At 32.6% G+C, this 16,303-nt stretch overlaps 1 protein-coding gene across 6 annotated transcripts in view; it reads left to right on the top strand.

Moving 5' to 3' along the window:
* LOC128998557 (E3 ubiquitin-protein ligase LNX-like) overlaps nucleotides 1-16,303 on the top strand; it is a 325,727-nt gene that overhangs the window by 274,301 nt on the left and 35,123 nt on the right. The window contains exons 1-2 of one of the 6 annotated variants that reach the window (XM_054424748.1): nucleotides 2,255-2,355; nucleotides 3,430-3,648. The exons of 4 other annotated variants lie outside the window; for them this stretch is intronic. In XM_054424748.1, coding sequence (XP_054280723.1) covers nucleotides 3,555-3,648 — 94 coding nt within the window. In that variant the 5' untranslated portion in view covers nucleotides 2,255-2,355; nucleotides 3,430-3,554. Of the gene's footprint in view, nucleotides 1-2,254; nucleotides 2,356-3,429; nucleotides 3,649-16,303 lie in introns of those variants that run through there. One more of the 6 variants, XM_054424749.1, reaches the window with a different exon arrangement.

The raw sequence follows: 16,303 nt of genomic DNA on the forward strand, positions 1-16,303 counted from the left end.
TCCCTGAGATAGTCTACTGTACTATACTGTCCTGTGGGTGGTTTCCTTCTTATTCCATATCCCTAACCTAGTAAAAACTTTTCAAATTTGTTACTAATCGTAATAAATAATGTTCGCAATATTATCGTTGGTAAAGTTGTCTTTATTTCTATTTCATTTTAATTCCTATTGAAAAAAAAAACAGAATAGCCTAGTTACAGTATAGAATTAAGCACGCACAAAAGGTTCGTAAGAAAAACTTATAACCTAGAATAAATATTATTAGAGATAAACGTCTGGCTTCTGTGGTAGAGCAACAGTATTAACTCGAACTAGTAGGACAGAAACGAAGTCATTATAACAATAATTACGTAGAATAATTACAAACTATTGTCTGTAACACAAGGAACTTGTTACTAGCTGTAATAGCGTAGATTTCTTTAGTAAGACATTCATGGACAAAAATAAATTATATTTAAAATATCTACTACCTCACTTGTAATTGTTATTCCTTAAAATAGGCGGGGTTTACTCACAGGAATTAAAGAAAGACTATTTACCCCTAACAATTTTTTTAGGGGTGTAAAGGAAAAGTTTAAACGTTGGGATACCCAAGACGTTTAAGCTCTGGAGTGCAATTTTGTTTTACTGTTGGCCGTTGAATAATTCAAGAAAAGTTGTTGGACAGTTTCGGGAGATCCTGCATATTTATGGGTCCAAAATAACAAACAACAACTTGCCTCAATAGTGAATTATCATAGGGTAGTTAGCAATATTATGTACTTGTTCCTGTTTTCTTTTAAATATATTTTGGAATTTCTCCTCAGGGCAACGAAAACCGAAAAAAGGTGTGCCTTTTTTTTATACATAGTTCCCTAAGGTTTTAAAACACAGCTGTCTAAACAGTCAGTCAGAGTATGTGATGATCCGAGGATATTCGATTGTAAATCAATAACAGCCGTCCCTCCGTAAAGACATATCACAGTGTTTTTTGTTGTTTACCCTTTTCAACACATAGACAAACACATATTTCCACCACTCAAAGATTTCATTTTGAAATGTATCGAACAATTGTTTGCATTACAATAGTTTCTATTAGTGAATTTCCGTATAGGGAAGTAGCTATTACCGTAGGTGGTCTGCAATGACCTAGGCCCAGGGCCGATTTACTTTTTCATTTTGATGTCCCCAGAGGCCAAAAACACCATTCGTTCAAAATTGTATATATATATGTATATGAATTTGAACGGATGGTGTTTTTGGCCTCTGGGGACCTCAAAACGAATAAGTAAATCGGTCCCGGGTCCAGGTCTTACCATGAGTACTGCGGTAATAGCGTATTCCCTATATGGGAAATTCGCCAAAAAAGACGTTGAACAACTTGTATGCGACATCACAGCAGGATTTAAACTAACTGGGCTACTGTGTGTTTTATTTAGAATAAAATCAATGCATTTAAAATCAAAACACTTTATTGAATATTCATCATTTCTATTTTCATTTAATGTAGTTGACATACAGTTGATAATAAATATTGACTTAAGTTTGAGCATTAATTCAGACCATTCCTGCTATTATTTTATCAAGTTCAATCGTCGAATGTACTTTTCGTAAAATAAAAACGTATTCACGTTGTAATGTGTTATTTTACTTTCATCATAAGTTTGATATTTATATTTTTTATATAACCTATTTTTATTGTTTTAGGTCTTTCTTAAGTATAAAAGCCAGTTACAAAATAAATTTAGTTATAATAAAAATGTTAGCGATTTTAATAGTGACTACCCTTCAGTAGAACACATTTATTTCTAATTTAATTAAAATGTTAAAAGTTTTAATAGTATATAACACATTTATACGTATATTAAAATCCACAAATGCTAATGCATAAACATAAACGGCTCTTTCACAGAAAAACAATCCTGCCATAAAAGGACGACAAAAATTTCAAACTTGTAAATAATTCATCCAACCTTCTGTTTGTAAATACAGCTTACATTTGTGTAAAATATACAAAGGGTAGATTGCTAAATAATAAATATTATTTCCAATCTCATTATCATTTATGCACAAATCACCATGATAGTTGACCATAACTATTGCAGTATCAAAGCTAATATACACCAAGCCGTGGATTTACCTACTGTAACAATTTCTGCAATCAACAGTGCCAGATGTATAATTGAACACCATAGTCGAAATTACCAATTAATCTGTTTCGCTGCTGTTGCAACTTTGCCAGTGTCGTTTTTGCATTCAAGCGTAGCAGCGGTTTTCAGCTACAATCGGTTTTCCGGTTATTTCCGCTTTTGCTTCGGCAATTAAAATAATTAACTCGTTTCTCCCTTGACATTTTATTTTTCAGCTGTAATTCAGGTATTTATGACTTTGTAAATAGTTATTATGGTTTTTTTACGTACTCAAGTAAACACTCTGTATGTCACAGTCTCTATAGGATACCAAAGTATTTCATTAGTGGCCCATGCAAGTGGAATAAACAAGTCTTTTTTAAAGTCCAGATGTGTGGTAAAAATCCCTTAATATTGAAATTTGCTAAAGGATCAACTGTAAAACTATCTTTTGATTAATTAGTACCGATAAAGTTACAATGTGATGGGTTTTGGGGGGGGGGGGGGTGATGATATTTAAAATCGTCTTAGGCCCTTTCAGAAGCGGGGGTTTTGACATCGTAGAAACAAACATTGGGTCATCTCTGGGAGCTGACCTCTCAATTGTGATCAAAACATGAAAACGTAAAAGACTGTCTTACTTTAGTAAAAAATAGTGCGATGGTAGTTTTACCCTAAGTGAGGGAATGTGAAGGGAAATTCCCAAAATTAGAATGCTCGAGCGCTTAAGCTGTGCAACAGCTGTGTAGGTATAAAGAAAAGTTAAATTTCAAAGTCTTGGCTCAAAGGAAAGTGTGTACTCTCCGTTTGACGGTTTGGCTGCAACAAGCGTTTTATAAACACCTTTTTGGGATTTAAAAAAATCTGCTATATTTCATTTTTAGGAAGAGGATGTTAACTTTTTAAATGTCACTTATGGGAGTTTTCTGGTTGTTTGGGACCAACACCTAAAATCGTGCCAAATTTCAGATCCCTAGCTCTTCTCGAACTTCGTTACAATCCATACCTTATCGGTCAGTCAGCCAATGAGTTACACTTGTGGCTGCACATTTAATTAGATTAGATTAACATGTTTTAAGGGACTTACCAATGTTTATGTTCTTACCTTTAAAATTTGGCACGACGTTGCAGTTCTAGTAAACTATCATTTATACTTAATCTTGTCAAAGCCTTTTATAAGTGATACCTTTAGTGATGAATAAAATAATTGATAGCGGAAAAGACCACGGACACATAGTTTTCCTATAATTGTATCTCATCTTAGCACCCCAAAATCGTACAAGATATTGTTAAGTGGTTTCTGAAACATTTATTATTTCAGAGTCTTTCGATGCAGTAGTTGTAAAAGGCGTATCTACCAAATTAACTCGACGTATAAAACGTAATTGTGCAATAACTAAGTGCAGTGGACAATGTGAGGTGTTGTGATAAGTGAGATGGATTCGAATGTTCCTCTCTGAGGCGCCTTATTGGTCAAAGCCCCCGAGGCATGGACACTGGACCTCTCAGAGACCTCTCTCCATCAACGTGATCAGTGACGGTGAGTACTCTCTCAACATGTAGTAGGCACTTACAATTGGTATCATCTATGAAGTAGAGAAGTTGAAAATGAACTTTGTGTTGTGTTTTGTTGAGCTTCTACGGTAACATTGCAGAGACGTGTTCTTAGGTTGACGACCGTGTCAAAAATCTACGATCACTTCCATCCATCGAGGTTTCGGACTCGATGTAGTACCATCTTCAGGTTTTCTTGACTTCCGCAAAGTTATTGTATCAAGTCTGACAGGTCACACGCATTTTACGTAAACTTTGGGGAAGTCTACTAATAGTAGACGTTCGCAAACTACAATGAAGATGGTACTCTGCATAGAGACCTAAATGTTGGTGAATGGAAGAGCTGCGTCGATTTAGACATGATCTTCGCCCGAAGACTACGCATCAACAATGCATAGCATGATGTTTCTGCTTATGCGTTTGAATCTCTCAAAATCTATTCAAAAAAACGTATGTGCTATAAATGTCAACATGCTTGTAACATTATCTTTGAATGTTGTAGATATTACATCTATATGCAAGTTTTTCAGCTCGAATATGAGATGGTAAAAAGAGCCGCTCACATAGTTAGTCGCTACTGTAAAAATTCTATTTTCTCCGTAAGTTTTCGTTGCTTAGATAATTTCCCCATAAAATATGCTATAGTTAGCTTTTTGTATTTCAGTTTACTTTGGTTTGAAATTCAATGCATATGACAGAATTAAGTTATTGACAGCAGCACACTGAGTTATCTGTTTCTCAATCTGAGTCCATTTCAACTGTAAATTGGCTTAACATTTAACAGAGGAATGCAATGTGTTCTACTTTGTAGTTAATACATAAAGAATACATAAATCGCTCAGATTGGTTTGTTAGTTTATCTACTGCTTCGGAGATTTATTATCTATTTATTGACTTCTACCGTCCAAAGGCTTAAAGAAATATAAAACTTGGATTTTTGTAGAAGACATTTCTACGATTTTCATTTTCTTGTTGTGTTAAGGCGAGTACACGTTGAAAACAAGACACGACTTACACCGGTGTAAAAGTGGGCTCAAAAGTAGTTTTTTTTATATTTTAATTGGACACTAAGCGTTCACAACGAATACGTGGAAAAAGACAATTATAGTAGCCTTGAAAACACCGCACTTTGGTATAGGTGCAACGAAATGCTTTAAATAGAGAATTTAAGTCTGTTAATTTTATTTTTGTTATTTTAAATTTGTAAATGGGTGTCTGTGTGTGAAATGGACGTGTGGTGACGAGAACTGCGTTCTCCTTATTTCAACAAGGTGAGTGGTGTTGAAAAATATTATCTGACTAAATAAAACGCTTGTTTCAGTTCACTAAATCTCTCTTTTTCATTTTTTTTTAAACTAATCCACAGTGGCATTGTGTGTAAAAACTGTGAATTATAAATGGAATACTTTAGTAGGAAATTACTTTTCTCGTTCGCTGTTGAAAAATGAACCCCTCTGCACCCACCCTCTTCCTATTTTATTTATTTTTCTTATTTTAAGAAATTCAATGCTGAAAACTGAGGCCAAGTTACTTTCGTTTTCAAAATTAAGTATGACAATGCATCATCACTTTATTGTGCCTATTCATATTTTCTATATCCCTGTCCTCTTTTTTGTTTACATTCAATGTACTACCCTTTTTGTTTCTGCAACTAAGGTGATAATTACTGATGAGGTTTAGTAATTATTATTTTATCGATCCTACTTATGTTTTATAATATGTTATAACTCACACTACGTTAGTCCATACAGAATAATTAAAGAGCCTAAAATTATAATGTGTGCTTCTAAATTTCGAATATTAATTGTTAATCTTAACTTTTTTAATCTGAACAGCAATGTGTGCTACCCTTTTTTCTTAGATGCATTATAGAAACTCATATAGAAGCTTGTCGAAATGGTAAATAAAAATAACTCGTTATTTCTATTAATAAAACGTCACTATTATTTAGACTATTTTAATATAAATAGCAATAAGTACAGCGCTTTTTCAACAAGACCATATCCATCAAAATGCAATTAATCTGACGTAATTTAAAACCTTTGGGTAAGATTGTATTTCCTTTTTTCGCCGCGAGTGAATCAGACTGATATTGGAGTCAGTAATCTGCTGAGGAATAAAATATTTGATTTACCAAGTATTGAAAGCCAGACGCAAGATGGTGCCCAACTCGTTCGTTATTTAAATAAATAAAAATATGATCATTGTTAAAATATTTTAAAAATATATAAAGATTATATGCTGCTAACATTATGTTTTACATATTTTCAGCATTGTACGCAATGTGCTTTATTTATAGTACATTTTCAAAATTGATAATCTTCAAAAATATTTTCACGCTGCTTTATATCATTTTGATTTATTCCCTTGTATTTTCAAATTGAACTTTGTTTTCTTTCTTTATATTTGTTATTTTATTCCAGTTTATAATGTTTTCTCTGTTCTCACCTTTATCACAAATCGAGCTTTTAGTCAAGTATGGTTTGACAGAGTTTGAATTAATAGACCAGTAACCATTTTGAACTATTGAGCAGGGTGAGCGAAGCTCTTATACTACACTCCTACTTTTGTTTTACAAATACTCCAACTGGATGAAGCAGTTATAGTAACTTAACTATTTGAAGGTATGAATCTGAAATGGTACAAATCGGACTGCAGGGCTTTTCCCTACGTGAATTTAAACTTTTAGAAATTCAACATGAGCCTTACGGGTTGATAGGTTGCCATGGAAGTACTTCCAAGATAACGATAAAAAGGTAAACGAGAGAGTCGTAACATTTGTTTATTAAAAAAACATCATCGAAACTAGCATATTACAAGAATTTAGAACAATCGTTTTAATACCGTTGAGCATACTTTACCTCAATATGAATAACCAAATAGGCTTATCACCATTAACTTTAGACACATCAAAAGACATTCCATTTATGTTAACGAAATATATCATTGACTTTTGATTATACAAATAAGATCACCTTAACGTAAATAAATTGTACCATTGTTTTAAGTGCAAGTAGACATTCCATTTACGTGAACCAGACGTACTATTGACTTTGGATATTGCGATTAAACATCCCGTTTATGTGAACCAGATGGACCTTAGATAAATAAGGTAAATAAATAAATTAGGGTAAATACCTTAGATAATGCAAATAGACATCCCATTTGTGCAAACCAGACGTAACTTTGGCTTTATACTGCAAGTAGACATCTTATTTACTTGAAACAGATGTAGCATTGACATGGGAAAAGGGTTAGATTACTATGCTTGCTCTCCGCTCAATATTGCAAGCAGACAACTGCATTGTCCACCTAATATATTAGGGATACAAGATGGTAGACTGTATGGTCCCGTCAGTGAAAGCTTCCTTTGAAATAATTATTAAATTCCTGTAAGCACCCAAATTTAGGTTTAAAGTAATCAAAACTGTAAGTTATATCATTAAAAGAAAGGTAAAAACTTAAATTTACAATTAACTGTTAAAAACCAATCGTAAGTTAAGGTGTAAGACAGTGAACTTTGCTTCGGCCAAATTATCCTTTTCGGCTAAGATCCGTAAATTTTAGGATATGTACCCCTTTTTGAATTCGAGGGGGTTTATCCAAAACTCAACAGTGTCTTGTGCATTCAGTACCTTGTTCATTGTTTGGATTAAAACTTAAAATCATAATTGTGAAATGTTTTGTTTACAAACATTTAAATAATAATCCTGTCATTATAGACTATAATTTAGATTTGCAGATTTGAAAGCAATACATTTTTGAACTTAAACATACTGCCTTACTTATACGAAAAACAATGTAGCTGCGTAACACACCCGTTGAGTTTAATATGGATAATGCAAATGAGTAATAATTACTAAAAATACGTTGAATCTTAACTAAGATGCAGTGGGTCGTAGCCAGGTTAGTTAATGCCTGAATAAGATTCAATGACTCATTATTGTTAACGACCATTGTAAATTGTTCTAAAGGCCTTTATGATTGCAGTCTAACCATTCATGGAGTAGCAACTAGTTTCGTCAATTTTGAGCTCTAATGTTTAAATTTCTTAACTTTCGGTGATTATCCCCAATAATAAATACTGTTACAAAGAAGTAGCACAATGCAAGACGTTGTATTGAAAAACTAAATCATTAACGAAAAAACGCTTATATTATCCAAGCCAGTCGAATATAATATTAGTTATAATGGTTTAAATAGTCCATTTGTAGCGTTTGGTTAGCTGTCAAATTACTACCGGCTTTTGAATTAAATTAATTATTTTTGTAAATTAATTCGTATTACTGTATCCATTAAATAATTAATTCGGAGATAATTTTACTGATGTTGCGAAAAGGCTTTACAGAATTTGCTTTAAACGTGTGTCCGATTTCAACCCACGCTTCGAGCCTCCCTATGGGCATATAATATTTCACCTTTATCACCTTTATTCGGTGCTCCATATTCATGTCTACCCCTTATATATGTCTAAGGGTAACGTCTTTTAAGAAAGAAGCTATCTATTATATTACTAAGGATTGTTTAAAAAACGTTGAATCGGTTACTGTATGGAGATCTTTATACCAGAAAAGTTTTCATTTGTTCTCACAATCTGTAGGTAACTATTGAATAATCAACTATGTAAAACCTTTGGATATGATTATCACCACAAAGAAAGGTTTATTGCTATTTTCAGAGTGCAGTTTCTTTTGAATACGATACCTAAGTTCCTTAAGCAGAAATTCATTTTCTGCTCAAATTATATGTTCATTCTGTATATATAGCTAGTTGCTTTGCCCGTGCTTCGCAATGGGGAGAATTTTCACAGCTTTTTTCCTTATGTAAATCATTTTGATTAATGTCCATGATGTAAGGCAAAATAATATAACATATGATTTTTTACCAATTAGGTTTTACTTAGGCTTACTTCCAAACAATGTTGGTCTAAAAGCTTTTATCCACATATCATCAATTTTAATGTACCGCGCCGCTTTTATGAACACAACAGTAAATAATGAAATAAGGAAACGAGAATATAAATAAACAAACAGCTGTTAATTGCATCTGCCAGCTGTTTATCATTTAATTAATGGAATAATGTAACCTTAGAAAGCATGTAAGTTGGATAATTAACCAACTCTTAGTAAAGTCGGAGGCTCAGTTGGTAGCGCCACGGACAAGGCAGCGATGTCGTGGGTTCGGATTCACCCGTTTGTCTCAATAACTACTTATGTTTGCAGCTAAGAACTACATAAAATAATTTAACTAAATATCAGTGTATCACGTCGTAAAAATTATTATCAACGTTTCATCGTGGAACATGTCCAAAGGCAAATAATAGCGACTTATCTGTTCTGCAGAAGGCGGTTGTTAGGGACAAGACGGTTGTAAGATACATGTTTAGCACTCAAAATGTTGTAGAAATACAAACGACTATCATATCGTACAACCAAGTATTGACAAGCTCAATGCAAATATTTTAAAGTTTATTTTAATCAGTATGAATAGCTATTACAGATTTTTGTTACGACATTTCCACTTATTCCTCCGAACCCACTTGTGTATAACCTACCCCATCCTTTTGGTTTGATCTAAACTGACGATTAATTTACTAAGTTATTTTATAATTACATTGAAACCGAATGTTTTTACAGTTTTATAGCGCCGATGGGCACAGGTACGTATACAGTTATGTGCACTAGTGGTGATTTAGGCGGGTTACACACCGGTCTCTCCGACATGATGTCGCAGATATTTTTCGTGCCTGCGACATGCCCCTCGAAAACCAACCTATGTTAACTTATGGAGCTATACACACCAGTGTCGCAGACACGTGTCTCGAGCGAACCAACCGGTCGGTGTTTGGACAGACATGTCTCGTGTCTCTTGGGCCCGCGCATGCACAGAATACGTTTCTAGTAGTTTTGGCCCTTTTTTACATACTTTATTGCCTTATGGTGTGGAATGTAGTATTGTGATATTATAATACTCCAATTGACACCATAAGGAAATTACGTAAGTACTGTAATGCAATTAATTACAATGTATTTTGGAAAAATTATCTTTAATGTTTTTGTAGAAAGAACAACAGCAACAACACATTATCTTCTTTTGACGATGACACTATTTAAACTGATGAATGTTGTGATTCCTTCACTTTCATGTCGCCAGCACGTGCCTATTCCCATGGTTGTATTTTATTATATGTCGCAGACATCATGCCCGCGACATCAGAAATATCGGCGATTTATATCTGCGATACCGGTGTGTAACCCGCCTTAGGCTAATGGGGACTACTAAACAATCAAATACAGCGGTCGCGGGCCATGGATTTGTTATTACCACCTTCGTTTATAAGTAAAACTGTATGATTTATACTTTTCAAAAATCATCCGTTCTATGTTTAGCAGCAATTTACACCACTCCCCTTTTATTGTAGCATAGGTTAAAATTAATAAGGTAAATATACATTTAAAATAGCTTCAATCGATATACAGTGTAACATGTTGTTAATTTATACGCCAACGATTCTTCCTCTTTTTCCCCAATGATGTTTTGTGTTTTGTCAACAGTGGCCATCGTTGTGCCTTGTTCAATTAAGCAAATGGTCCTCAGCAAGCTGGGGTTATTTCGTTTATAGCCGCTCAACTCATTTTAACGTTTAATTAGCTAAAATATATTATCCAATTACTGATCAAACGTTACAAGTTAATTATTTCAATTGACTTTGCGTTTAGATGTACTTGAGAGTAATCGTTTTGAAGTAATATATCTTAGACCGATCGCGTTTGTTTTAAGCGTATTTTGCAGCAAACATCTCTGACTTTCATTTAACAGCAATAATTTTGCTTGGAGTGTATTTTGCAATGGTTAAATTTTCTGACATTGTCTTAACCATCAATGTAACAATCATGTAAGCATCAATAATCTTTGCTTGTACTTAACAGCGAATGTGTAAACGTCAAGTGCTAGTGTTGTTAAGTTTTCCTTTAACAAATCTTTCCCAATAAAGAATTTGTATTTCGTTAGTTTAAACATTGCTTTGCCATCGTTATACACGTTTTAGAAGAATTATAATCATTGAAATGCCATTTTATTCTATATTATAAAGTAGTTATAGAATCCTTGAATCCGAAGAATTGTTTGTATCGTATTTTTAAGAATGGATCATTGCAGATTGGATTTACTTTAGCACACACCGTAACAGCGTCGCCGTTGTAGGATGATAAATGAAAGAGCATTATAGATATTCACCTATTGATGAACTTAGGTAAATGCATTTGTTTTTCAACAAGCTTAAATTTATCTATAAGTTTGTTTTAGGTAATATGTGAATTATGAAGAAAAATGTTTATTTTCTCTACAGTTAAATCATGTCTTGTTATTTCGCCTTATTATTTAGTTCGGTCAACTCTTGGTTAAAAATATAGCAACAAATACAGGCGTCCCTGATGATCATGTCGCATAGGCGTGCTTGCCATTGGTCACGTTTAGGGATAAGCACGGGAATCGATCCCTGAATAGCTCTAAGCGTGACAAGAATCCTGCGTTGGAGCTTACGTTGGATGTTGGATCACGTCGATCAAGTTGGTTGAAATAGGTCATCTTTGCAAATAGATCGGTACTAATTTAGCCCAAAGTCCCTGAAAAACCATTGAAATCGTTTTGAGTCAGTGCTTCGAACCTAAGCAGACAGAAGAATAAAAATAAAACATGATCCAGTAGTAGAGGTTTTACTTATGAAATATTTATAGCTTTCATTAAATAATATAAAACATATAACAAATGCAAATAAAGTAATGAAATACTACTTTCTGGCAACAATACTTTATTTTCATGTTTATTCCATTGAAACACCGACGCTTATTTTATCTTAACATATCTACCGGTGACTATTGTAGATTTTCTAGCTTAGTTTGTGGTTATTCAGATACTATCTCCCGCAACTTTGAAATCCTAACTACAATGTCTGGTTCTGCATTTTCTAAAAGCCTAATGACATTTTAAAGAATAAACTGTAGATGGTAAGGGAATATGAGAGCCTCTAAAATGTCTTTACCTAACTAATGTATTACAAGGATATAATAATCAACACCAATATATACTACAAATATTAAAATTACATAACAGCTATGAATTATAGCACAACTAAGTATCAACTACAATATAGCCCTCAAATGTCTAAAACTTCAATATTTCCTTTTCAGATGCTTTGCACTTTGAATAACAATCGCGAAAACTTTTCAAACTCGTTCGAGTTGGCAGCTGTAAAAGTCCTGTTGAGACTGAGAAATTCCTTTTCTCGTTGTCTACGGATCATTTCTTTCGTTATTGTAACTGGCATATAAAATATAGAATTTACAGTTTTTAATACAAAAGGTTCGCTGAAAATGAATATTCTATGGAAAATATACATTAAACTATCCCAAACACTGTCTTTGTATTCATCGATACTAAATCGGTTCCCAACTTCTTTATCGTATGCAATTATGCAGCAGAAAACTGTGACATTAGAAACATTTTGTTGTTTTTATTTTGTATAATATGTTGTGAGTTTTATATAAAAGTTGCTTAAATAATAGATATAACATTTTAAATGTGTTTACTGCTGCGCAAATGTTTACCACTTCGTAAAGAAAATGCAAAAAGAGTATTATCAAGTATCCAAACTGATCCAAAGTATCCAAAGCGTTAACTGTCCAAACGGCAATTTTAATGAGAAAAGTTTACCTCATTCTCTTTTAAGACTTAACAAAAAATAAACAAGTTATTTTTATACTGGTCTGTATTTACATACAGAAATTATTTTGCATATGCTTTACATCCGTTGAGTACCTGTTCACTGGTAATAATCATAGAAAATATATGTTTTATTCGAGTGATTAAATGGTTCAGTTATTATTATCGAATACAGTGATTATTTTATTTGCAAATAACTTGTAAACATTTGTCGAATATTTGGTGAGCAATCAAATAACAGTAATTGTTATTCAATTTGTTCTTGATGTTTTGATTTATTATTAGTGAAATATTTTTGTATCCAGTTTTGTCCCATCTACATAACAAACCAAATCAAAGGCTATCACCAACTCAGAAACTTTCCACGTGAAAATTCTTCTCTGTTTTCAATTAAGGATACTAACTTTATATTTTGGGTTTTGCATAATTTTTACTGTAATTTTTGTCTTTAAAGCTTTTGACACTGCACGTTTTTTAAAGTTTTTACCCATAATATTGTAAAATGATTTTTAAGTTTAAAATTAACCTACTACTTACTAAACTAGTAAATACTAGTAGTTTGCTAGTACTTTATTTATGAATAAGCAATAGAAATATAATTAATGCCGTGTTATCTTGCATTCACAGTATAAAAGCTACTTACATTATTTTAAACCACGATATCAGTTAAATTTTAGTTTTGGGTCTTTACCAACAACGCCTTAACAACCAGTCTGTCAATGGATGTTTAAGACGTTTTGAAGTCAAGAGGAACTCCCTTAATTGGCCTGATAATGATTAGAGTGCTCCATCCGAAACGATTAACTCTTTTGATTTCTGTGTGAATTTACCTATTAAAACGGGTATTACGTGAAGTCAAATCAATAGCTATTACACCTTTTCAATTGTATCTCATAAAAGTATTAGCTGTAAATTCTCTCTATAACGAAAATGTAAAGATATGTTTTCTTAATTGCATTTGTTTGGCTTTTGCCCATACAACGACATTAAAGTATTCTTCCTTATCTTATCTTAATAATATTATAAATGTGAAAGTGTGGGATACTAAAAAAAATTGCACTTTTATGCCATCTGGAGGTGTGCAGAGTTTGGTTTTGCTTGTGTTACCTATTAAAAAGTTAATAGGGGGTGTCCATACTTTTGCTCAACCCTGTATGGAACCAGCTGTTTGAAGAATTTGTTGTTGGTGTTAATTTACATTGTGGTAATTTGTGAGTTATTTGGTATATAAGGTGTTATGTTTGTTTATAGAAAGGTTGTTAAATGTATATAACTATAACTAGCTGTTACCCACGGGCTTCACCCCGTTTGACTTCATAAGTATTAATAAAACTATTGTTTGGTTAAGTTAAGCTGAAATAAACAAAACCAAATACAGTAATACAAACAAACAATCACACCTGATTTTAATAAGATAATACATTGAAAGAATAAAAAAACAAATAAGTACAGCAGAGGTATTTTTAATATGGAAAGTCCCCTTTAGAAAGGAATTACGACCTTAAAGGGCAATTTATGAAATAATGGATAGTTTTGTTCAAGGTTTCTCGTCATGACGAACATTAAGTATATGGTTTATGAGCGTGTGACTTTTAGTTTTCTCAAAATTTCATTGGTACTTTGGGATTTATATATAAATTTGGCTTATAGTTTTTTTGTGAAATCCAATAAAATAAGGGCTTGGTTAAAATTTTAAAGAATTAGGGTATATCGTCTTCAACTTTTGAAACATCAATTTGATTTTATTGCTAAACTACTTTATGGTGTTCGATAGCTTATAATATATTAATTTCAAATATAAGTGGGGGGAATTGTAGGGCTGCACTTTAAAAAAAGTTTATTCCTTTAAATTAAATCATATAGTGTCAGTATTTTTAAACACGCATTAGCGCTACTAAGTTACCTAAATAATTTGAACCCTTCAAATAAAGGTAAATAAACTAACGTTATTACACTGAATTTTAGTTTTGTTTATAAAATGAATCAGTCGCTATTTCATGTTCTGTTTCGAATCCCATTCCCGTTGAAGCACGGATATAACAGCTAGTTACATTATAAATTTTTACACCTCTTAATTCTTGTAACAAACTAGTTACTCAAGGGAAATGCTATTCAGTGTTTTATACGGCACTTTGCTAAGTCTGGTAGTTATGCTCAGTTCGTGTAAACAACTGAAATGGAGTTTATGAAAATTGAAGTTGTTGAATGTGTTTTGGGAGGGGTGAGACTTGTAAGTGAAGTGGGTGGAAGAGGTGATATAAAAAGCGTATAAAGATTCTCACCCATTTATCATTAGGTCGGGTGAGCTTAAAATTTGAGTAAACTGTATTACCACAAAGTTTAAATGTGTTTAATATGCTTAAGGTCATATTGACCGTGTAGATATTTACTTCAAAAACGTATGTTTTGTATTGAATTAGAATTTTGGTATACAGTTTAAGTGCTTTAGAAACTCTTTTTCCCTTTTTCAGGTACCTGACAAAGTGCACAGGTACCTTGCAATTGCTGCATTTACTTACTTTTGCCGCACTCATTTTTTTCCGCACTCCAGTATTCCAACCAAACAGCAAAAGCAGTGTACTTTTATTAGGCACGTAATACATGTACGGTTGAAAATAAGTTGGCAACACTAGGCAATATGGCAATACAGTAAGTACTGCTAACACAGACTATTGAGTAAACGATTACAGTATTCTATAGTCGGTGCTACTACGATCAGCTGGTGCAGTGTTTCCCATTTCGTTCAACGTTTAGATTTAACCTAACCTAAAAATGAGTTGTATAGTGTTTGAAAGACTTTTTATCTATATGCTTTATAGTAACTTTAAGAAAAATATATTGTGTAACACGAGCCCAAAGTGCTACTTCGCACACTAGTGTCACAAATAACTGTATATTGCACTAATAGAACCAATGAGAACCAATAGAACCTCTTCTACCGTTATCTATGATAGTAATCTATACATGTATTGGGTAGAATACTCATTCTTTAAAAATGCCATACGTACAAAGTTGAATACTGATTCTGATGTTTTAATTTGTCAAAATGTTTCTGGTTTGTATTATGATTGTCTCTACAGCCTTTACGTTGTTTTATACAATCCCTCATATGAAATGATTTCGCAAAAATAATTTAAATCCCAGGCTAGGTGAACACATATTTCACTAGAAAAAGTAGTGAAACTGCAATTTATTCGACTACTTGTAAGACCCAAAGACGGCATAGAGATGTTTAGGAAACTAATTAAACTGTTATCGACCTATACTTTGTTATGACTTTGATGAGCCTTATGTTTTTTAAACTTGTTGGTTTAATTTCAGTTTTATTTTTCTAGAACTGCGTATATAAAATGCTATTATACATTATAAATTCTATATTTGGTATAGGAGGTTTCATAATTACCTGGCAGAATTGATCTGAAATAATCTTTTAATCATATTTCTTTTATATTCAAGCTCATTTACGCAATTGTATTTCTTATAAACCTTATAAATCATATAAATAATGTAAACTCAATACAAAATGAATACCGCTAGTTCGTGAACATAAGATGATATATAGGAATTAAATTGAATAATTGTAACTAAAAAATACCCCCGCCGCAGAAAACCTGCAGACTAAGCGATTTTCCATTTGTCTAATTTGATTTTGACTTAAGTTTCCCTTTAATCATGCTAGATTTATTCCTTATTTAGATAACATTAGGTACCTATGTTTGATGATACAGGGAAGGAAAAAGTGCTCTTTTTGTCATATGTTAATAGTATAGAATAAAATAAATTAAGTTTCCAAATTTTATCAGAATATATACGGTACATAAACAGGCAAACTACAGCTATTTAGTTTAACCATAAAGATTTTAATGCGCAACTCTTTTGGAATTCACTCTGTTACCCTAAATCATACTACATATTTTCGT

The sequence above is a fragment of the Macrosteles quadrilineatus genome, unplaced genomic scaffold, assembly GCF_028750875.1.
Source record: "Macrosteles quadrilineatus isolate MER2022 unplaced genomic scaffold, UCM_ALF_1.0 Scaffold_7__1_contigs__length_78375512, whole genome shotgun sequence".
Lineage (NCBI taxonomy): Eukaryota > Metazoa > Arthropoda > Insecta > Hemiptera > Cicadellidae > Macrosteles > Macrosteles quadrilineatus.